The sequence below is a fragment of the Armigeres subalbatus genome, chromosome 3 (genome assembly GCF_024139115.2).
Source record: "Armigeres subalbatus isolate Guangzhou_Male chromosome 3, GZ_Asu_2, whole genome shotgun sequence".
NCBI classification, from domain to species: Eukaryota; Metazoa; Arthropoda; class Insecta; order Diptera; family Culicidae; genus Armigeres; species Armigeres subalbatus.
This window is the reverse complement of record NC_085141.1, coordinates 3329202-3354932: the sequence shown is the minus strand read 5'-3', so window position 1 is coordinate 3354932 and position 25731 is coordinate 3329202. Positions and strand designations below refer to the sequence as shown.

Here is a 25731-nt window from a genome sequence, read left to right as displayed (position 1 = left end):
TCAAGGTTCCCCTAAATCAACATGATTCGACTGTTGCTAATAACTATACCTAAAGTTTCCCCCAAAAACACGCGACGCGAGAATTGCGAAACGATTCTATCGCTTGGCAACTGCGATTCTGTCACCGGTGGTATGGAATCGTAAATGGAACATTGCCTGCAGCAACCCAACAATGGAATCTCGGCGACTAGTTGTCACAGCGATGAAATCGCTTAGATCCTGGCAAGCCTTAATCTACCAAAATCTGTATAAGAACCTTTTGCTGTAATAACTGATATATTTATATATTTGGATGGATTTGAGATAATTTTGCTTGTTTTGTTTAGCAAAACTCTATGAAATCTGAATTACATGGGGTCACATCGAAATATGCAACAAAGAGATTTCAGTAACTAAATATTTGATTTATTAAAGCTGTTAGTAAGACATAAACATATAAGAGAAGTGGTAGCTTATCAGTGGTTCCTTCAAACTACCGATCAAGCCTCATCATATCTGGATTTTTCTTGATACGTTTAGGTCCGATAGAGACGGGCGCTGGTGGTTAAGTGGTAAGCGTGACTGCCTGGGTTCAATCCCAGACGGCGCCGTTCACATTTCTAAGACGAACAATGTCTGATCATGGCTTCTCTCAGATAGGAATTAGAGCCGTATGTCCCAGCCCATTGTTGATGGGTACTGGTAGGGTCCAGGTGAGTCCAGGTCCTGGCGTAGGTACGAAAGAGATTCTGATCATCGAACAATCCAGTTCCAGGGCAGGATTTCATGACCCCAAATGGACCACACCACTTCAGCGTAAAACTTTTCTTAACCCGAATAGGTATGATGCCGCGATTCCGGCAACTCCAAAATAGGATTTTTATTGATCTGAGTATATCCGATAGTGATTCTGAGCACTTCGGAGTTGTATTTTATTGACCCAACTGAAACTAGCAGTGCATTGGCTCTAGAAAAAAAAATATTTTCCGCATTGATATAAAGCTATGTCAGTTTAGAATCCAGAATAATGAAATCATCTGTATCTCGGTAACGAACTGACGTACAAATAAGGTTAATGCATCAAAATAAGGGTAATTCACTGTACTTCAAGGAAAAAATATTGTTACAAATCATTTCTTCTTGTTTCTAGTGAGAATTCGCACCTTCTTCTTTATTTCTCTCATCAAAAGTTGCACACCTCCGGAGTCAACTTCCTTGGCACATTTGTTCCACATTTTGGTCATCTGAGTCGCGTCCCGAGCTGTTTTTCCACTTTTCTTCCGCTTCTCGAGCAGCACACAAGTCGCACATAATTCACAATAACTTATATGTGACCAGATTCAGTCACTATTAGGTTGCTGCAACCAGTTTTACTTGACTTGTGCTGCTTGGGTTCATTACTGCCCAAAATGTCTCGATGGGCCGGAGCTGTGGACAGTTGCGTGGATTTATGTTTTTATCGATGAAATCTTCGTTATTATCGCGGTACCACTGGATGACTTCCCGGCTGTAGTGACAACTCGCCAAATCTGGCCAAAACTTCACGGGAGCTTTATGGAAGGTGGACCGCGGTTTTTGAGACATTCCTCCTTGTACAGCTTCGAGTCCATCGTCTTATTCGTCACAAACACTTAGGTCTTTGCTCCACAGCTGCATATCCCTTGCCAAAATCATTTATTTTTTTGCAAGTTTGTCCAAAAAGCAAACTTATACTTCGCAGGAACTACTCCTCGTGCCGTCGCCATGTAGAATTTTTGGATAGGACGCTGTCCGAAATCCATTTTGAAGAAGGTTCCATCGTCGATGAGCAGGATTATCAACGTGGCTGTGCAGATTTTTTTCTCTCCTTTCGGCTTCCATCTGGAATAATTTTTTACTCGCTGCACGAAACATCGTGAAATTTATATTATATCATGTATAAGTTATTATGTAAAAGAATTCTTGCAGCGGTCACTTTCCGTGTCGCTGCAATACAATAAATGATTCCGGACATAAATGGACATAGCTTTAAGTTTGCAATAAGTAGGGGAAACTGGAGACACATGATCCCCACTTTTTGTTTAGGATATTTCTCGATGTAACATGCACAGATTATCACGCTTCTTGTTGGATTTGATAAAGAATTTAATTAGCTATTCAAAAACGTCATTGGAAGCAATTATTTGTTCATGAAAGTTACCAAAAAATCGATTTTGCCGAAAGATAGAAAATTTGGCATTTTCAAAACTTGCGGGAGACTTGATCCCCATATAGGGGGAAATTGATCCCTTTATGAGCTGAACATGTTCAGGTTCTTCCAAGTCAAATGACTTGGAACACTAGTTGCAGCAACTTTAACTAAATGATTGGATTTTTGTTATCATTTAGTCTAAGTTACTGAAACTATATCTTAACTCTGTTATAAGTTGCATTCTAACAACGAACCATTAGGCAGAGTTGTAGAAAAACCTTCACACTAGAAGTCCACGATACAACACATTTCGAAATTCAGCTTTTGTAATGAGTTATCGACAAGCTACTAAATGATCGAACGCAAATTACAAAATGATTGATAACATCCTTGATCACTGGTATAAAAATATGATTAGTTTTCGAGAAAACAGGGGGGATCATGTGTCCCCGGGGATCATGTGTGTCCAGTTTCCCCTAAGTGTCCAATATATGTGCTGCAGCTATTTGCAAGCAACCGTTTGTTTTCATCGAGGATGGCGTTAAAATTGACGCTTCCTATTATAAAAAGGAAGTGTTGCAGAATGTCAATCCGAATAACTGGTGCGTAATAATCAAAGCTTGAATTTGTACGAGAATATATTGAACACGGTTTAATCATATTCGAAAATAGCTTATAGTGGTTTACAAAACTCGCAGGAAACATACATTTAGTGTATTACGCAGTGTATTACATAAATAGTCATTTTAAATCATTCTCTCATTCTCCTCGTCACGCTTTTTATTTTGAAAATCTAATCTGTTATCTATATAATTTTGAAATTTTACAACCCACCCTTGTCCATGATGTGCTTCAGAGAAGGTGCTACTTGAAAAGAAAACTCCCCTCACCTCGTTACTCTTTCCTCAATGACCCTCCCACAACCACTGTTATCTTCCTCTTAGGATAGAGAATGTGTGTATCAAATTTGATTGAAATCGGTTCAGGAGATTGACAGTTACGCTGAAATTTTCGTTTGCTTGATAATGATTTTTTTTTTATAATTACAATTTTTGCATAGAAAATTGGTAATATCTTTTTGATTTTGAGCAATATCTTTAATAGCCAAACGACCTTTATGCCAAACGACTTTATGCCAAATGACCTACACCGCACACCACCACCGTGTGAAATGTTTCAAACGATTTTCTCAGTTTTTCACCAACCTCTTAACCATCTCTTCTAGCTTGTGAACATTACAAAGTATTGTATCTTCTTTTCCTTCTTCTTATTGGCATTACAACCCCACACTGGGACAGAGCCGCCTCGCAGCTTAGTGTTCAGCACTTCCACAGTTATTAACTGCGAGGTTTCTGAGCCAGGTTACCATTTTTGCATTCGTATATCATGAGGCTAGCACGATGATACTTTTATGCCCAGGGAAGTCGAGACTTGATTCCAGTCTTAAACAAGAATAACAAAAGCATGAGGATTACTACTCCTGGCCACGCTTATCTTCACCGTAAATAGAGAGAGGAAGGAACTGTTGTTGTGGTACTTGTGGGTCAGGATTTGCCTGTAGCTGGCAAAGTAACCGTGGTAGATCTTACCCTGTAACACAACACCAAAAGGTGTCTACCCAGCGTTACGGGCCCAATTTTTAACGTGATGATGATAGTTTCAGTAAATGGTCCATAATTTTGGTGATTTATTTATTTATTACCAGACTAAGGCCGGAGTGGCCTGAGCAATACATAAAAGTCTTCTCCATTCGGCTCGGTCCATGGCTGCACTTCGTCAACCATGCAGTCTGCGGAGGGTCCGCAAATTGTCCTCCTCCTGATCATTAGCTGGCATAGCTGGTCCCGATCGATTGTATCATATGCGGCTTTGAAGTCGATAAATAGATGATGTGTGGGCACGTTGTATTCGCGGCATTTCTGCAATACCTGACGTATGGCGAACACCTGGTCTGTGGTAGAGCGTTCACCCATAAATCCCGCCTGGTACTGCCCCACGAACTCTCTTGCAATTGGTGTTAGTCGGCGGTATAAAATTTGGGAGAGTACCTTGTAGGCGGCGTTCAGCAATGTGATTGCGCGGTAGTTGCTACAATCCAGCTTATCGCCCTTTTTGTAGATAGGGCACACGACACTCCATCCTCCCAAACCTTGGTAATTACCCAGTGCAGCGCTCTAGCCAGGGCCTCACCACCGTGTTTAAACAGCTCTCCTGGTAGTTGGTCAACTCCAGGGGCTTTGTTGTTTTTCAGCCAGCCTGGAATTTTTGGAGATTCGGAGCTGGAATTTTTGGAGATTCGGAGCCGGAAGTCGTATGTCCACGTGCTCCTAGGTTCATTACCATATCCCCACCGTTGTCTGCCACATCACCATTCAGGTGCTCTTCGTAGTGCCACCGCCACCTTTGGATCACCTCACGCTCGTTCGTAAGAAGGTTCCCGTTTATGTCCTTACACATATCGGGCTGTGGCACGTGGCCCTTACGTGAACGGTTTAACTTTTCATAGAACTTTCGTGCGTTATTAGCGCGGTACAGTTGCTCCGTCTCTTCACGGTCTCGATCTTCCTGCTGGCGCTTTTTCCTCCGAAAATTCGAGTTTTGTCTGTTCCGCGCCCGTTTGTATCTTGACTCGTTCGCCCTGTTTTTTGTAAAACCTTATATTTCGTTATTTTATTTAGTTACTAGTGTCCACATAAAATACAAAATTATCTAATCCTATTTAATTTTCTGCTGTTTCTAGAAGGTAAGTGTAGAATTATCCTCGTGTAGTAATAATAAACTTTTTCGAAAATAAATCATGTGGTTCAAAGCTGATTAAATTGTGTACTCTGGACAGTAAATGTCTTCTCTGGGATCTCCAGATGTCTCGCACCCTTTGACATCGAAACAGTTTATGTTCTACAGACTCTGGCTTTTCAGAGCAAATTTCACAGAACAGATTATCGATAATGCCTCGTCGGTACAGCAATTCCCGATGCTTGATTTTGGAGTGCATGACCATGTACCAGTTAGACCGCTGCTTAGACGTAAGTTCTCTGCTATGAAGATGTTTGTAAACCATTTTCCAATCACATTGTTCAGCCGATACAAAACCAGGATCAGGTGCCAAGCGTTCAATATGATTTCCGGCAGTCTAGATATTTCCGTTTTTACTAGGAGTATATGGGTAAAGATCAGAAGTACCGAAACAGTTCGATTTTCTAGGAAGCTGCTAAGGAACGGAAGTTGCGAAACCAGACTTATCTGACGGTTAACTAGCAGTGATTTTGATTTTGTTCCCATACAATGCAAATTCAATCCACCTCGAAGTTTCGGTAATATTATGTTTCCATAGGCGACTCTTTGCAAGTTTTGACCGTACCATATGAACTTTCAGATTTCTGTTTTGATTTTGTTAACAAAACCCATGCTGATCATCAAGTTTGAAGCCATATACCAAGCCCTCGAATTGACGTAGGTATTGATCAGAATTGTCTTTTGAATGAGAATCGTTTTCCTTGGATGGTTGAGCCAGAGACGTGATCGAATTCCAATGAGAACGGACTGCCAATTTTGTTTCTGTGCTTGTTTTATGTTATCTCCATACTGCACTCCAAGGATATTAACAAAATTCTCGACATTGATCCACTCAATTTTTGCTGTTAACTTTAAGTTTCCAATCATGACTGCCTTTGTTTTTTGCTTGTTTAGAGTTGCACCAGATGCCATTCCGAATTCCAAAAAGATATTCGTCACTTGGATCAGTTGTTGCTCGTTATTGAAAAAACATTTAGAGATATCATCAGCATAAGCATTGTAGATGGCTCTTGAGAATTTCTGCGAAATAGCGTGTCGGTTGCAAATACAGGACGACTAGAAGCATCGACAGAGGATCTCCTTGCCTCACGGAACGTTTGATTTGGAATTTCTGCGTCAGGTGTCCATTTAACAAAATTTTGGAGAAGGTTTGATTCCAAATGTTTGCAAGAAGTTGTATCAGCTGAGGATTAAAGTTCATCCTCAACAGAGTTCGTTGTAGGAACTGGTGACTGACTCTGTCAAAGGCATGGTCTAGATCAAAGCATACGAGTAATGCATTTTTTCGATGATGTTTCAATTGACATAGCTTATCCAGAATACGAGATGTTGCCTCATATATACTCCGTTTACCATTCGAACATTTCTGATGATCTGACAATACTAGTGGAAGTAAATCATGCATTCCGTGTTTTAAGACTTTAGAAAGTACTTTGTAGTCGATGTTTAACACTTTTGATATTTCCCTTTTTCCGAACAAGAACAATAACCCCATCATGAAATTGTTTCATTGAGTTGCCTTGGAGAGCGTCATTGATAACATTTGTAAACTCTGTTTTGATAATGTCCCACGCTTTCATGTAAAACTCATTTGGCAATCCATCTAAGCCTGGAGATTTCCTAGCACAGCTACTCTTGATGGCGCAAAAAAACCTCGTCAGGTGTGTCTCGTGAGGTGTTGCAGCAATCTCGCCCACGCTGCATTCTTCTCCTCCACTAACTGCTCACATTCGCCGTCATACCAGTCGTTTCTCTGATCCGGGGCCACCGCGCCTAGTGCAGCGGTTGCGGTGCTTCCAATGGCGGATCGAATATCTCTCCAGTGATCTTCAAGAGACGCTGGGCGTAGCTGCTCTTCCGTTGGGAGTGCCACTTCTAGGTGCTACGCGTAGTTTTGGGCTAGTCTGCCGTCTTGTAGCCGCCCAATGTTTAGCCGCCGCGAACGGCTCCGACGCGTGTTGTACACCGTCGAGAGAATTGAGCGCAGACATACTGCAACGAGGTAGTGGTCGGATTCAATATTCGCACTGCGGTAAGTGCGGACGTTCGTGATGTCGGAGAAGAATTTGCCGTCGATTAGAACGTGGTCGATTTGGTTTTCCGTTACTTGATTAGGTGATTTCCATGTGGCCTTGTGGATATTCTTGCGGGGGAACAAATTGCTTCGGACTACCATTTCGCGGGAGGCTGCAAAGTTTATGCATCGTTGGCCGTTGTCGTTCGATACGGTATGCAGACTATCCAGTCCAATAACCGGTCTAAGCATTTCCTCCCTCCCTACCTGAGCGTTCAAGTCACCGATGACGATTTTGACGTCCCGCAGTGGGCACCCATCGTATGTCTGCTCTAGCTCCATTTTAGTGATATGATCCTAAAATTTGGCCACATGATCAATAGATTTAAAAAAAAATGTAGATCAAGTTTTAGATCATATTACCATGGATCATCACCACGTTAAAAACATGCAAATTTGAATTTCTATGGAACAAAATATAGTTTTTAAAGGCTAATTTTTCAAATGGATCATTTGTTATATTGTTATATTGTTATATTGTTATATTACACAGAAAAAAATCGTTGGTAAAAACTACTATATTGTAGACTACGCTCTGTTTTTAAAACTACTATGAAATTTCAGTTAATTTTACCATGGTTTCAGAGAAATTCACCACTGTTTCAGTTCATGTGACAACATTCCGCATGGAAATGATTTTTACTGCGCGCATGTTAAAATCAAACGGGTTTGTTATCTGCTTAAAATCGTCGGTGTTTATTCTTGAAATAACCTTCGGAATGGTAGTCCCGACTGCAAATTTTTTTCGTGTAGGAAAATAGCAGGTATGTTATGATTTTTTCTTGGTCATGTCTAACGGAAAATAAACCATAAATTTCCATAAGTAAAATCCTGTTAATTGTAAAATTTTGGCGTAGTTATGGATCCCAAAACTATTCTTTATGTCTATTCCTGAACTATTTTATGGATTTGCCCATTTAACGGTACAAAGTAATAACTGCCAAAATATTTTAAATTTGCATTTTTCATAACAAACATCGTTGTTTCCAAAGAAAATTTTCCAAACGATTAACCCAATGACGGAAATATTCAGTTTCCTACAAGAAAAGCAGGAGTAATTCCACTACTGATTATATTTTAATTGGCTTTAATTGGCATATTTGAACATACAAAAACAATATGTTTCATAAGTATTGTCTGAAGATCATAAATAGATTAAGTGGTTCACTATACCTCAATTACCCTAGATGTTATAAATTTATGCATTTCTATAGTAAGTGAGGGTGAAAAGAAAAGTGTTCTATGAAACTAGTGATATTGTGATATAACAGTAACAACTCTCTAATTGACGAACAAATATTAAAATTGAGTCTTAGCCCCATTCATAGCACCGGGTAATAAATATTCTACAAAAATATAGTTCGTCAAAAGTGCAACAACGAGGCACGCATCAACACCGGATCGTGCCGTCAATTTATTATACATTACCGCCTTGCGGAAATGACAAATTTTCTCCAAGACGTGCTCCAAAGATTCTTCATCGTTCGGTACACTCCGGTTGTAATTTTCCTCGTAGGTATATCGCAATATTTGTCCGCACCAACCAAAACGCATGCCTCGACTACGGTTTCCCTTTGCTTGGATTGGCACGGCGACATTGTGGCTGTAAGTAATAAATACATAGCGCGCAGTAAAGGCAAGCACCTCAGCTGAGCAAGTGGCGATGTCACCCAAGTCGACGTAGTCGACGGCGTCTTGCATCGTTGCGAAGGTAAATGGCAAGAACCCGGCGCGGCACCATCACGGCATTGGCAATATCTTCGGGTGCAAATATCGAATTTCCTTCGGTTATACATTTATTTATTTACGCTCTTGAGAGATGATAACGTAGGTGGGAGGAGATTGGGAAATGGGAGGCAGGTGTTTATCCCGTTTTTGCACCTGACTTGCGCCGGAATTCAGATCGTCAGCAATCTCTTCTGAAGGAAACACGAACGGAAGCAAACAAATCGACGAGCGACAGATGCATGTTCCTTTCCGTATATATCTTTACAGAAGAAAGGCTGCATTTGGTGCTGCTGGGTACCAAACAGCGGTAGAAAGTTGATGAGGAAGTTTTCTTATTGCCACTTCTTTTTAAGGTAAAACTACTCGGAAGACGTTCGTTGTTTGGAAAAGTTTGTTCTAATTGAATTAATTGTTTCATGATGGAGGTCGGAAATAGTTTCCATGTGCCTTGCTTACGAAAGTGCAGTAACTGTTCGATGGAGACGCATGATCTTTCATTGAAGTCAGAAAACATTGCAACTGCTTACCCATTGAATCCTGGCGGACGCCTACTGAGCTCATGCCGGAACTGTGCGTCATCGAGAATGGCTGCGTCATTCCGGGATACGAGGAACCACTCATTTGGAAGAGATCCTGTGGAAGAATGATTTTAAAGCGTGATAAAAAATGAAAATAAATGATCAAGCATCTATTAGGGACAATATTTTCGACCACTGACTACTGTCAAATGAGAGAATGGTACGGAAGGGTTAGTCGGTGTTCAGTCCGTCGGTTCTTGCGTTCCATTGTGTAGGTGCTGTTCGGAGTATAGTAAATTTACTATAGTCTGGCGAATAGGATAGCAGAACAAATCAATACTGTCATTTTTTGGGAATGCATTATATGAGAGAACTAAATTCAACTAATAACAATCAGCTTAAATCGCGCCAGACTGTATTAAAAGTGGCTAAAGTTTGGAGTGGTCGTTGTTGTGCAATCGGTGCGACGTTAGATGAGCCCGGTCGATGGTGTGGGAGACCATAAACTGATTCTCACCTGCGGATATCGATTGATTGAGTTTGGATGGGGATACGGTTGATAACCTCGGGACACGCTGTAGCCTTGTATGTTTCGCATCATGCCATTGCACGACGGTATCACTGAGGGGGCGAGCGCTTTCTGTAATTGCTTTTCTTGCTTGCGATATTTGGCCCGCCGGTTCTGAAACCAGACCTGTGAAATAGAATGGAGATATATAGAACTGGATGAGCAACGTGGTATCGGTGGAGGAGAAAGAAAAAAATAACAAATTAACCGTGAAATTACTTTCTATGATGGTTTTGATGGGGATATTTTTAAAGTCGTTTTTCGGACATTCGATATTTTTTTGACAACGCTTTAAAAATACATTTCTCATGAATTACAAATGCTGAAGCTCACTTTGCTTCAATATTTGGTTGATTGTATACAAAAGACAATAGTTTTCCTCACACTAACTATAAGGACCATTTTTGGCTTTCGTTAGTTTGACATGATGAAGTTGGGGCAAATATGATAACAAATGAATGTCATTTTCGTCTTTATCGTATAACAAATATGTACAAAATGTTATAATTTCACATTTTTTCTGTTTCATTTCATCTTCTCTGTTTTTCTTCATGAAAAGATGATTCCTTGGACGAAAAAACTTAACATAGAATATGAGAGAACGAAAATCTTATACCCTATCCCTACCATGAGGAATAAATCGGTAAAAGTTGTCTATCTTGCTCACAGATATTAAATGAGAGTTTTCGATGCTAACTATAATGCATGAATGTATTTTGTATGACAAATTTAAAGACCAGATCGATTAAGCTATCTAGGGTCATAGTAATTGCTTTCACCCTTATTTATCCATAGCCAATTGCTATGGAATATTTATAATTCTATTTGAATAGTCAATTGGCAGATAGGCTAATGGCCAAATGGAACAAATTACAAACAAAAGACGAGCTTCAGTGACCTACGTATGACCGACTCAAGTCGTATTTGAGTTGTTGCATTCAGTATGAAATTGTGCTGCTCGGGATAAATTAAATTGAACGTTTTTATTTATTTCGGCTGGGTTCCGCTTTCTTGTAAACATTTCCAATTTACAATTAATTGCATATTATTCGGCAACTCGGCCGTACGAAAACCATTTTTTTGTTAAATATCCAATTTAGTTTTTTTTGGAGAAAACTTGATCTCTAAATGTTGTTTAGAAGTTTTTGAAATCGTCGAATATGATTACTTTTCTGATATCTATTTGGTCGTTTTAACGGTTAAAATAACAAAATGTATAGCAGAAAAATCTTACTGTGACATCAAATCGAGAACTATTCCTGCTATCGATGAGAGCAAATCGAAAACTAAATTTGATATTGGTTCCGATAACAAAATAAGTACACAGTTTGATGTCAGATCATACAATTTAGAAATCTACAGCAAAATGAGATCAAACTATGTAATCAATCATGATGATTCATATTTGAAAACAAATTATGATTTCAAATTGATGTCGAAATCAAAATGTGTTTTCTATCCAGCTTTTTACGCTAGCTATAAACTTGATGAGGGGTGATTCAATCATGACAGGTGATGTGTACAATCATTTTTATCAGCATCAAAGTAGCCATGAATTTTGATTTGTTTTGTTACTTGTCAGAAATTTTCACTTTTGGCTAAATGTCTACAAGTTACGGTAAACTAATTGAAATATTTAATTGTTTTATAAATGATTTTCATTTTAGCGAGCCTGGTGAAATACTCTGTTGCAAGAAGTTTCAAATATTTCAGGAAACCGGAGAATAGCACGACAGCAAACAAAGCAGGATCCTGTATCTGGGTGATTTGTACCCATCCATCCCCATACATGAAAATAGCTATTTTAGACCTCTGTTTCGCATGCCTCCGAACTCAGGAAGGAAAGATACTCAACATTTTTGAAATAAAGAGCAACAATTACTTCCTTTTTACTATCAAAAACCCAAGTGGGCATTCTCTTTTGTTTTCTTTACGATATTGGTACCCAAAATTCATTATCATTAGTTTCTGATCTCGTCATGTCGATTACCATTACAAACCATAACAATTTTTGGAATTGTTCGCGCATATTCTTGCTACCGCTCAATTTATATTTCATACGAAAGTAATGCACTTTCTCATTTACGTTAGCAAAATCAAACAAAAAAAATTTGAACGGATCGCATTCCAACTGTTTCCTTGCTCTAGTTTTCATGAATATTTTCATTAAACTTGCATGATCCGTATAATAATAGTCCGTATTAACAGTCCCACGACAATTCTTCCACCAAGTGTAAATAAGTATTCGTAACGATGCTGAAGCAATGGATTGTCGGAGATCCAGGCTTCGGCCAAGCGAAAATTATTCAAAGGCATGTGCACAAACCCATGCACAAGCTCATATGTTTAGCCACCTAGAAAAAGAAGAAATTAAAAATATATTTTTAATGGAATACTTGAATTATAAAACCAGATACCTACATGTTTGAATTTCAAGCAAAATTATGACAGTTTATGTAAACATAAGAAATTTAATAAGTCGCCGATTGCTGAGATCTATCTTTGAAAAAATTATAGCGGACACAGCAAATGTCAAAAGGGGTAATTCAAAGCATTATAGCACTTTCGCGTAAAAAGCTGGATATGCTCTCGTTATGTTTTCAGACTTTGCTCGGGTACTTTGCAATGGTCCTTGCGAGACATCTGCGCAATGACCTCTTAGAGACATAACAACATCATCTGCACTTTGTCTGATGGTGCATTGTCCTTCCAAACAATTGCCAATATCTTTAACAAAAGGTGCGGGCAGCAGGGACTATGTCCAAGGGCTTGACGATCCCTTCCCAGGCCATCTGCGAGTTGTGGGGCTTGCCTAGGATGTGGTGGGGTTTGACAGTGGGCCCTGTTAAACCTCTATAAAAGCTGCATGTATCCGCAAGTAGGCCCCACCAAAGCGACCGTGTGCCGCTCAAAGCGCACAAGCCCAAGTCCTGGTGTTAGGTGGGACGCTAAACAGCCCTGACACGACGGCCCTCCGACGAGACAGGAGGTTTGCGCAGGCCCAATAAGCCGCCTAGAAAACCAATCATTACGAACAATATAAGAGATAATGCGACTCGATATAATCGGCAAAGACCTAGGCGACGAATACAGGATCACGATTGGAAGCTTGGAACATGGAATTGCAAGTCGCTAGGTTTCGCAGGTTGCGACAGGATGATCTACGATGAATTACATCCCCGCAACTTCGACGTCGTGGCGCTGCAGGAGATTTGCTGGACAGGTCAGAAAGTGTGGAAAAGCGGGCATCGAGCGGCTACCTTCTACCAAAGCTGTGGCACCACCAACGAGCTGGGAACCGGCTTCATAGTGCTGGGTAAGATGCGCCAACGCGTGATTGGGTGGCAGCCAATCAACGGAAGGATGTGCAAGCTGAGGATTAAAGGCCGTTTCTTCAACTATAGCATCATCAACGTGCACTGCCCACACGAAGGGAGACCCGACGACGAGAAAGAAGCGTTCTACGCACAGCTGGAGCAGACATACGATGGATGCCCACTGCGGGACGTTAAAATCGTCATCGGTGACATGAACGCACAGGTAGGAAGGGAGGAAATGTATAGACCGGTCATCGGACCGGATAGTCTGCACACCGTATCGAATGACAACGGCCAACGATGCATAAACTTCGCAGCCTCCCGCGGAATGGTAGTCCGAAGCACCTTCTTTCCCCGCAAAAATATCCACAAGGCCACATGGAAATCACCTAACCAAGAAACGGAAAACCAAATCGACCACGTTCTAATCGACGGTAAATTCTTCTCCGACATCACGAACGTCCGCACTTACCGCAGTGCGAATATTGAATCCGACCACTACCTCGTTGCAGTATGCCTGCGCTCAACACTCTCGACGGTGTACAACACGCGTCGAAGTCGGACGCCGCGGCTTAATATCGGGCGGCTACGAGACGGTTGACTAGCCCAAGAATACGCGCAGCAGCTGGAAGTGGCACTCCCAACGGAAGAGCAGCTAGGCGCAGCGTCTCTTGAAGATGGCTGGAGAGACATTCAATCCGCCATTGGTAGCACCTCAACCGCTGCACTTGGCACGGTGCCCCCGGATCAGAGAAACGACTGGTATGACGGCGAATTTAAGCAGTTAGTGGAAGAGAAGAATGCAGCATGGGCGAGATTGCTGCAACACCGCACGAGGGCGAACGAGGCACGATATAAAAAGGCGCGGAACAGACAAAACTCGATTTTCCGGAGAAAAAAGCGCCAGCAGGAAGATCGAGACCGTGACGAAACGGAGCAACTGTACCGCGCTAATAACACACGAAAGTTCTATGAGAAGTTAAACCGTTCACGTAAGGGCCACGTGCCACAGCCTGATATGTGTAAGGACATAAACGGGAACCTTCTTACGAACGAGCGTGAGGTGATCCAAAGGTGGCGGCAGCACTACGAAGAACACCTGAATGGCGATGTGGCAGACGAAGATGGCGGTATGGTGATGGACCTGGGAGAACGCGCGCAGTACATAATCTTCCCGGCTCCGGATCTCCAGGAAATCCAGGAGGAGATTGACCGGTTGAAGAGCAACAAAGCCCCTGGGGTTGATCAACTACAAGGATAGCTATTTAAACACGGTGGTGAGGCACTGGCTAGAGCGCTGCTCTGGGTCATTACCAAAATTTGGGAGAAGGAACTTTTGCCGCAGGAGTGGGTGGAAGGTGACGTGTATCCCATCTACAAAAAGTGCGATAAGCTGGATTGTAGCAACTACCGCGCAATCACATTGCTGAACGCCGCCTACAAGGTACTCTCCCAAATTTTATGCCGTCGACTAGCACCAACTGCAAGGGAGTTCGTGGGGCAGTACCAGGCGGGTTTTATGGGCGAACGCTCCACCACGGACCAGGTGTTCGCCATTCGCCAAGTACTGCAGAAATGCCGCGAATACAACGTGCCCACACATCATCTATTCATCGACTTCAAAGCCGCATATGATACAATCGATCGGGACCAGCTATGGCAGCTAATGCACGAACACGGTTTTCCGGATAAACTGATACGGTTGATCAAGGCGACGATGGATCGGGTGATGTGCGTAGTTCGAGTTTCAGGGCATTCTCGAGTCCCTTCGAAACCCGCAGAGGGTTACGGCAAGGTGATGGTCTTTCGTGTTTGCTATTCAACATCGCTTTGGAAGGGTAATACGAAGAGCAGGGATTAACACGAGTGGTACAATTTTCAATAAGTCCGTCCAGCTATTTGGTTTCGCCGACGACATAGATATTATGGCACGTAACTTTGAGAAGATGGAGGAAGCCTACATCAGACTGAAGAGGGAAGCTAAGCGGATCGGACTAGTCATCAACACGTCGAAGACGAAGTACATGATAGGAAGAGGTTCAAGAGAAGACAATGTGAGCCACCCACCGCGAGTTTGCATCGGTGGTGACGAAATCGAGGTGGTAGAAGAATTTGTGTACTTGGGCTCACTGGTGACTGCCGAAAATGACACCAGCAGAGAAATTCGGAGACGCATAGTGGCTGGAAATCGTACGTACTCCGCAAGACGCTCCGATCGAATAGAGTTCGCCGCCGTACCAAACTGACAATCTACAAAACGCTCATTAGACCGGTAGTCCTCTACGGACACGAGACCTGGACGATGCTCGTGGAGGACCAACGCGCACTTGGAGTTTTCGAAAGGAAAGTGCTGCGTACCATCTATGGTGGGGTGCAGATGGCGGACGGTACGTGGAGGAGGCGAGTGAACCACGAATTGCATCAGCTGTTGGGAGAACCATCCATCGTTCACACCGCGAAAATCGGACGACTGCGATGGGCCGGGCACGTAGCCAGAATGTCGGACAGTAACCCGGTGAAAATGGTTCTCGACAACGATCCGACGGGCACAAGAAGGCGAGGTGCGCAGCGGGCATGGTGGATCGATCAGGTGGAAGATGACTTGCGGACCCTCCGTAGACTGCGTGGTTGGCGACGTGTAGCCATGGACCGAGCCGAATGGAGGAGACTCTTATATACCGCACAGGCCACTTCGGCCTTAGTCTGAATAAATAATAATTTAACAAAAGGTTATAAAGCAAGGGACTTAAACATGATCCTTGGGGAAGACTCATGTAGCTATTGTCAGAAGTTGAAGTTGTCAGATAGCCGAGCGAAAGGTTGATATGTTTTATTGACAACAAATTGTACAATTTCTACATTGATTTTTTTCAAATACCCTACTGTGCAAGTTTTCCGACAGTCCGAGGTCGAAATATGTATCTGAAAAGTTACAATCAAGTGGAGTTACAAGTGGCGAACAAGTTTGACCTGTCGCCATTCAGGAGGTACGGTGTTGTCCTCCATCTCTGACGTCTGTTTCAAGGGCTTTCGAAAATTAATACTGCTGTAAAAACCACCACTCGGGTCCAATCCGGCAACAAACTGGAGCACCTCCGAAATGGCCATTTCCTTGAGTTAAAATAGGACACCTCATGATTTGACAAAGCATTAATCTGAATAATATTTTCAGTTCCTGGGCCACTCGGGTTCAATCCGGCCACATTGGACACAATCCGAAGACCTACGATATGGACATTTTTGAAATTCAATCAAAACAGGACGGGTCCCACCTCATACTTGAAGGTTTCACGAAACAATGAAATACATTCTGTTTTGTGGCTTTTAGGCCATTTGGTCACATTGGCTGCGATTCGTGAAACTTACTAAAGGAAAACTTGTTAAATTAGATCAAAACAGGTTATCTAAATCAAGCCTAGTCTAGTCGAGTTGCGCCCTAGGTGTCGCACAACCTATTTTGACACAATTGAGGAAATGGCCATTCCGGAGGTCCCCTGGATTGTAGCCGGATTGAACCCTAGTGGCCCTGGAAATATCTTTTCAATCATTGCTTTGTGAAATCAAGAAGTTTGAAGTATCGCACGACTTATTTTGATTCAATTTAGGAAATGGCCATTCCAGAGGTCCAGGAAATGGAATAATTCTGGAACCGCACTGAAGATTGAGCTTAGTATGAAACAAAAATTGGCATCCATCCGGATCGAATGCAACTTGTTGGGAAGAAATCAGTCAAGGAATGTGTTTTTTACGGCAGTTTTTATTTATGAAAGTCCATTTAAAACAGACGTCAGGGACGGAAAGGTTAACCATATCGCATCCCGAGGCAGACTTATTTGATGAAAGAAGAGTCATAGATACTTCCAACATTGAGATTGGTCCACCCAGAGAACCGGGATTAATGGGTAATTCTCGAATTAGCTGTTCAGCTGGTTCAGAATCTGAGCAGACCTTTTTTTTGCGAATTTGAATATCCATCGATTTGAGTATTCTTCACTCTCGTTGAAGGAAATGTGGTTCCGCATGTTGCGGACAGACTTTCTTATTTGAGGCCCAACAATGAATCGCCTAAAAAAAGCGTAGTAGCGGACACCTTAATACATAACCGCTACCAAATATTTTTTCATGAAAAGTTCCTAATTTTGAGAAAACCCGCATTAGATGTCTTTCGCCATACAAATTTCTGGCGGTTGACTCATGCTGACTATTTTACGCATATACGCGCATGGATGTGGCAGCGGCGGGTAGAAAATCAGCCACTGCCAATAATTCATTGATCAAAAATAATGCACGATTAAAAAAATACATACGCCCAATTTTTGACCGTACCCCCTTTTTGGAAAATTTAATAAAATCATCATTTTTACCATGAACAACTGAACTGTAAACTGCATCGTGAGTCATTACTTCCAATATGATAATTTGCAAGTGGGTCGTACACTAATTACGTAAGCAATTTTTCTGGGTTTTTCAACCCCCCCTCCCCCTATGTAAGATTTTTTCCATACAAATATTTTTTATTTATATGGAGCGTAAGAAAATGCCAGACCTCCCCCTCAAAAAATTTTCCAAGCTCCAGTGATTTTTTTTTCTAATTTTTTTTCCGAGGTGACACCAAATCTTGACGTTTCATGCATTTCTAACACATTTGGCATCAACAATGAAAATTAGATTTCGAAATTTTCCTGTACATTCCCACACGTCCCCATCCCCTTAAGAAATTTTCGTGTTTCAACAAATTTTGACCGCTTTGGTCAAAAACGCGGTTCGATTGAGCTGAAATTTTTGGGACATTTTTCGAGGAGATGAAACTTTTGAGCACTACCGGTTAGTGAAATTCGAAACATCGATATCCATTGGCGCCCTAGTATGTAAGTATGGGTCATATGGTCCCAGCTTTCTTTAGCAAAATTAATCATCAGACTTTATAGGAAAAATATCGGAGGTCAAGTTTTACTACACACTAAAGACCTAGGTATACGAAATCTAGCAAAGATTTGAATCTGAAATGAAAATGAATCTGAAATGTTTAAATCCTTTACCACATTGATACGAAAATTATTTTAAGCTCTTAGCTTTACCTAAGCATTAAGCGCAACAGGCGAGTAGAAGTAGGCACCGTATGCAGTAACTGTACCTAGATAAGTTATTGACCTACGCATAGTATAAATATTATACAGGGTGTTCAATAAGTTCGAATACAAATGTTTGATCATTGTGTTTGTAAGCCCAATGTATATATTTTGTATTAGTATTGGTGTCAGCGTTAGCAGTATATATAAGCAATCGGATGTGTGTGGTGTCGACATTCTGTCACTTGTTGTTTGTTTAATACGCGCGTTGAAAATGGATTAGTGCATCATAAATAGCCGTTTTTGAAGTTCAAAATCATTGCGGTGTACCGTCAACTGGGGGGAAGATGATCATTTTTAAGACAAAACATGCAATAACAATGTGTGTTTACATTTTAAATCGAAACAAATATTTTCAAAACATGTACTGCTATATGTTGCAATAATCAACAACTTTAGTTTTCTGAAATGCGTTCGCATTTATTAAAATAAATTAAATTATCACACATTTTTTGAGTAATCTGGTTTGGGGTGAAGTTGATCAAGACAGCTCTACTAAAACCATTATGACCTAGTAGTCAAAATACACTAGGTTATTTATATGAATGATGAATTTGCTACGTAAAGAAGTCTACGAAGTCAATATTTGAAACGAAAATTGCGTCATTTATGACTATCTCTCTCTTTCTTCCGAAATACATATTCATAATTATATTCGAAAAACTTGGATTTTCTACCTAGCGGTAACATTACTTAACCGGATAATATTCACTTGTCATAAGACGAGCTTGTACAATCCCATTGAATTCCACCACTTAATTGTATCTTGACAGATACGTATTTCGACCTCAAATGTAAGGCCGTCTTCAGTGTCTCGTACTTGTCGAGTCAAGTACGAGACACTGAAGACGGCCTTACATTTGAGGTCGAAATACGTATCTGTCAAGATACAATTAAGTGGTGGAATTCAATGGGATTGTATTAACTCGTCTTATGACAAGTGAAGACATTCCACTAAAAAGCTCAAAATAATTTTCGGATAATATTGCTGACTACCGTTTCATAAAAAAATTTGGCACTTTTGACTGACACATCAAATGATCATCTTCCCCCCATTTGACGGTACTTCAAAACTGAGATTTTGTGGACGATTGATGCCCCCAGTGGCCCGGTGATAAGACGGAGATGAGCCCTACGTATTCCAATAGGACGATAACCTTTTAAACACGAAAATTACGATTTTAGCCTAATATGGGGACAATTTCATTGACTTTTTGGACAAAAGATTGCGACCACCCAGCTTCCCGGATTTGAACCCTCTTAGCTTTTTTGTTTAGTCCTTTATTATGTTAAAGCTGTACGAATACAAGGTCAGTAACTTGGACCAGTTCAAGACGTAATTCTCAAAATCTGGAACGAAATGCCCATGCAGACCGTGCGTGCCGCTTGCGATGGATTTTAGAAACGTTTGAAGCTCGTGAAGAAGTACAAAATAGAGGTCATTCCAAAAAAAAATGTTACAAACGTTCCTTATAAACAATACTTCCAATGAAATTCAACCGGAAAAAGAAATAATTTAATCTCAATTTTTAAACATTTTTTGAAAGTTTATTCGAACTTATTGAACACCCTGTAAGCTGCGATCATTTTCTTCAAGTCGAGTCAAGTACGAGACACTTAAGACGACCTTACTGTTGAGGTCGAAATACGTATCTTTCAAAGGTACAATAAAGTAGTGGAATTAAATGGAATTGTACAAACTCGTCTTATGACAAGCTTTACCACATTGTTTGATTATTCTGTTCACTCAATCAAGTTTAATCACCCTGTACGTTACGTCAGCGAACAATTGTTAGGAATACGACTTCTCCAAAATGTTCTCGAGTTCAGCCCACGATATCTACCAGATCAACAGAGGCTTCTGTAATAACCTGATCATCGACATACACCCAGTTCGATTCAATAAGCATATGCGCATCATGTAAAGCCAATTTCCTTGAAAGCGAGATATTCAAGATTCTCCAAAACAGTCTCGAGTTCAGCTCAAGGAATATACCAGATCGAGTTGGAATTTGGCAATGTTCTCAACATCGGTATACACCCGGTTCAATAAGCATGTGATCCTCATTTCCATGAACATTAGATGTCCAAGGTCATCCAAGATGATCTTGAGTTATGATCAAGACTTCTACCAATGCACACTGTCCATAAAGGCATTGGTATCGATTTATTCGAATTTAGTCGCAGACTTTGTTTTGTTGAGGCGTAGAGTCACTGCCTTCGCGGGCCTGGTTGATCGAAAAGTTAAAACATTACTAATTTCAGGTCGTTTTGGAGATCCAAGAAGGTCTGAAGTAACTTGTGAAAGAAATGTATGAAATCCTATCAGCTCGATGGACCTGATGTTTAGCACTACACGGATACACTATTCAAGACTTGGTTGATCGGTTACATCGTACGTTCTGAAATCCAGGACGTTTTGGAAAACCTATAAGGTCTGTAGTAGCTTGTGAAAGTTATGAATAAAATCTTAGCGGCTCAATGTACCTGCTAGGTTGTTTCGCGCTGACCGGATACATCGTTCAGGACTTGGTTGAACGGATACCTCATACAGCGCCGTAACGTGTGGTTGGCCAGGCTGGCCCCGCCAAGGACGCCAGACCTTAGGGGGCGCTGAAATCAAGGATATCGCTATGGGTAATGATCACAAATCATTGATGATTTCCTCGGTAATCAAAGATTCTGTAATCAACCGTTTGACTAGTATCCGGAGAGCCCTTTCCCGCATATGACTGCAATACAGGTATCATAACGGCGGCTCAGGGGCACGTTTCCCTCAATTTAGGAGATTTGTGCCATCGCCTTTAGGAGGAAATAAAGTTGCCAATCAATAACCACGCGTTTCAAGTGAGTGTTTGTGCTGCCGCTCGGTGTTGCACTACCACAGTTATAATTTTGCGGTAGATGAAAAGAGACAAACGATACATTGCCGATGGTTGTTCGATCGGAAACCTCTTTTCAATGTCCAATTGTTTCTTGAGCCTTAACTGTCTTTTTCATCATTTATTTGACGGATCAGGAAGTAAAAACAAAATGATAAGCACAGGAAATGCAAATGGAAAGGAGCATGGAACAGGATTTCTTCAGTTTTATATAAATTTCAGAAGAAAAAAACAAAAATCGCAATATTTTCGTCTCTGTTTAATGAATCTTATACACATACACTATACATTGTTTTGGTCATAGCTGCCCGCACATAAGGGAAGACCCATAAAGAACGTTCCGTAATATTTGGCGATTTTGCGATACCATACCATACAATACAGCTCTTTTTTGTAGCATCTGGTGTTTTTTGATTATCTATAAACTAAAAAAATCGGTAAAAAAGACTGGCATTTTTTAAGAGATTGGCCTAGCTAGATTAATGTTGGGAAAACTAAGTATACAAGGAAGCTTTTAGTAACAAAGTGTACATGACCAGAAAGTCTCATTGAAATCTTCGAGGGTGCTGCCTCATTGCTTTTGTTTCATTTTCGTTTTTTTCTATTCGTTTGTTTTCCTTCCTTCTGCCTTCTTCCATTTTCGTCCGTTCTTCTTCGTTATTCTTTCTTTCTTCTTTTTCATTCCTTCTTTCTTATTCCTTTTTCCTTAATTATTCTTCTTTCTTTTTTCCGAAGAATCCTTAATTTTTCATTCTTTCCTTCTTCCTTCCTTCCACCATCTTCCTTCTTCCTGCTTTCTTTTTTCTTCTTTCTTCTTCCTACTTCCTTCTTCCATCTTCTTCTGTTCATGTTCTTCTTCATTATTTCTTCTCTACCTCTTTTTTTCTGATATACTCCTCCTTCTGTCTTCCTGCTTCTATTTTATTTTTTCCTTATTCCTTCTTTTTCTTTCTTCCTACTTCCATTTTTCTTCATCCTTCTTCGTTTTACCACAAACAGACATAACACTTGTGAAATTCCCATCATTCACTGATTTACTGGTCAATTTAAATAATCATTAGTTTATCAGTCGATCACTCGTGGCGCACACCTCGGATTTGCTCGAGTTTGATGTTTGCTCACCACCGCCATCTGGTTCGTGATTTGTCCAACTTAGTGAAAACAACAGATGTTGTTAGTGTGTGTACGACGATGAATTTGATGATTGAATGTTCAATGTGTTTGTGTCTGTTTGTCTGTGGTTTTACTTTCTTCCTACTTACTTCGCTCCTTCTACCCTCATCTTTTTTCCTTATTCTTCCTTCCTCTTTCTTCCTTCTTCTTTTTCTTCGTCCTTCTTTGTTTTTCCTACTTATTTTTTCTTCTTTCTTCTTCCTTCTTCATTCTTTTTTCTTCTTTTTTACTTCATTCTTCTTCCATCTTTTTCCTCCTCCGTTTTTCATTTTAATTCTTTCTTTTTCCTTCTTTCTTCATCCTACCTTCTCCCTTCTTTTTTTGTCTCCTTCTTCCTACTTCCTTCTTCCAGTTTCTTTCATTAATGTTCTTTTTCATTATTCCTTCTTTCTTCTTCCCTTTGCCTTCTTCCTTCTGACTTTCTGCTCCTTCCGTCTTCCTTCTTCCGTTTTCTTTTTTTCCTTTTTCCTTTTTCATTCTTTCTTCCTACTTTCTTTTTTCCTTCTTCTTTTTTTTCTTTTTCCTACTTCATTTTACCTTCTTCCTTCGTTCTCCTTCATCCTTCCTCCTCCTTCATCCTTATTATTCTCTCCACCTTCTTCATTCTACCTTCTTTCTTGTAAAAGACAGGAACACCGTTTCCGACCAGAGGTCGTACACAGTGACGGGAAATGTCATATCGATGTCATGGGACTAACTTGCTAATAACTTTTTTCACAAGTCATTTACAAAAATGTTTTCCGTATAAACATGTACTCTTTAAATGACCCGAAAACTTTTTCTAATAGGTAATTTCTCTAAATATGATATTGGCGGCGTGAGAGCCGAATTAGTGTCAGATGACATTAATGTCATGACATTCCGTGACATTTTTTTAATCTCGCTCTCATGGCTCACACTTTGTATTTAGAACTATGATCTGTTCGACAAAGTTCTAGGACCCTTTAAGTACTACATGTTGATCAAAAAATCCGAACTGTAAATGACTTTTGGAAAAAGTTATTACGAAATTAGTAATAGCAATGCCATGACATTTTTTTGACATTTCCCATCACTGGTCGTACAGACCAGGGTTGAAATATGTCAAAGTCAATGCAGTGAAATACATGGGTCTCAGCATATTCTACGGTCAATCTCATCGCCACCGTCGTGAGTGCGACTGTAGGGCAGCCAAAAAATCATTCCAGTACCAACCATTCAATTTAGCGTTCAACCCAACACAAGTCGCTCTGACAGGCTGCTCAGTTCGCGCGTTACTGCATGAATGTGAATGGCCCATATAAACGCGTGGTGATTTTTTGTCATTTGCTGGGTGAATGTGTACATTTGACTGTGGTGAATTTCATATTCGTAGCGCACTGGGTGATGTGAGTTCTGTTGTTTACTTCTCTCCTTCTTCGGGAATGTGAGATCGATTTCAAGGAAGGAAGAAAATAAAAAAGAATAAAAAAACATTGCTTTCATCAAGTGCTGCCGAATATTTTTATTTTATTTATTTTATTTATTTATTTCGTCAACCGACGTAGACTAGTACAAATACATATACATGTTTTTTGCTATAGTAGATTATGAAATACAATAAAAAACATTAAAAAAAATATTTTTTTTGCTAAAGTTGTTTGTAATTATGAATTTAAATTGTTGAATTTCTTATGTTTGTTTTTTGAAAATATTGTTTAATGTTATGCCGAGACATTGTTAAGTCAATAGCTTCGCAGTGTTGATTATAAACAGCCATCATTCGGTTAAAAGGTCCAAATTTGGCATAATTTGTTCGGCGGTGGTTAGTGAAAAATAAAGTCCTATGTCGAAGTAGCCGAGAAGGTATGTAAAAATTTAATTTGACAAAATTTCAGTTGAGTCAACACGTTGAGATACTATATCGTTAACAAATGAAACCGTTGCAAACTCTCGACGCTGTTTCAATGTTTGTATGTTTATAAGCATGCAACGTGATTCATAAGATGGAAGAGGAAATGACGTCCAACCTAATTTACGAAGAGCGTATAGTAGAAATTGTTTTTGTACTGACTCCATTCTTTCTTCATGTGTGGTTAAGTAAGGCGCCCATACAATGCTACAATACTCATTTTTTATTTCCATAAATAACTTTATGTCATTGGCATAAATTAAAAGCTTTATATTTTTGAGAATGAAGGAAATGTCATTTACAACCCTGGTACAGACTGAACACCTAACACCTAGCATGAGAAAACGGACAGGACCCTTAACACCCAGTGGACCAGTGAAGAATTTTTCGATCACGAAAATTTTCCTCCTTTCGGGGACAGGAATCGAACCCACCCTCCCTAGCACATGCGTCTAGGTCTGAGGTCGCTATCCGCACGGCTCCTCCTTTTCCTTCTTTCTTCTTCCTTATTCGTTCTTTTCTCTAGCTTTCTTGTTTCTTTCTTTCTTCTCCCTCCTTCTTTTTTTCTTATTCCTTCTTCGTTCTTTTCTCTTCCTTCTTCCTTTCTCTTTGTTTATTCTTGCTTTTTTCTTCTTCCTCCTTCTTTTTTTTTCTTCCTTCTTTCTTCTTCCTTCTCCTTTCTTTCTTCTTCTCTTGTCCTGATTCCTTCTTCCTCTTTCATTATTCTTTCTTCCTTCTTTCTTTCTTTTTCTTCTTCCTTTTTCGTTATTTTCTCTTCCTTCTTTCTTCCTTTTTAATTATTCTTCAACCTTTCTTTTTTCTTCTTCCTTCTTACTTCTTCCTTCGTCTTTATTCCTTGTTTTTTGTTTATTTTACTTTCTCATCTCTCGCTTCGTATGTCTTACTGCTCTCTAATCACTTATCATGTAAGGTACACGGGGCAAGTTGTAACAAGTTCTTTCAAAGTTGAACTTTGAAGTGCTGTAAAAAAATCATCCTTTGATCTTTTTTTAATCCGTTTGCGGTGTTTGCTAGTTCGGGCCAAATATTATACATAAAAAATAAGCAATCTCACCAAACTTTTTTATAAATATTTTGCATACTAAAATTATTTTTTTTATATGCTCCGTTTCAACTTGCCCCGCATATCAGGGTAAGTTGAAACACTGCGGTGTATACAGACATAAGCAAACTGTACCGTTTCAAAAACAAAATATATGTACTCAGTGTAACTCAAGATGCACGAGGTTGTAAAGGTGACTATACTGCCAAAATTCGCATAAGAGTCCCATGTATATTTTTGACGATTTTGATTATCTTTCAGAAATTAGCTTAAAATTGTCTCCTAAAACCCTGATAAAATAGTAAGCTTTGTTCTAGAAATTTGAAAATCAAATCCCACTTGTCTCATCTTGATATTTACTCGCATAAAAGTCATGTTCCAGATTTTGATACTCTATACTATTTTATTTGAATTATACGCTTGATTAATTCGACTGTGGCTTCTTCATAAATTCACATTGACTA

The 25731-nt window shown here is 40.2% G+C and overlaps 1 protein-coding gene across 1 annotated transcript in view; it reads right to left on the bottom strand.

The window, feature by feature from the left end:
• Nucleotides 1-25731, bottom strand: part of LOC134227819 (homeobox protein unc-42) — a 126614-nt gene that overhangs the window by 1710 nt on the left and 99173 nt on the right. The window contains exons 5-6 of the mRNA XM_062709497.1: nucleotides 9783-9959; nucleotides 9275-9380 (exon numbers count right to left, since the gene is read on the bottom strand). Coding sequence (XP_062565481.1) covers nucleotides 9275-9380; nucleotides 9783-9959 — 283 coding nt within the window. The remainder of the gene's footprint in view (nucleotides 1-9274; nucleotides 9381-9782; nucleotides 9960-25731) is intronic.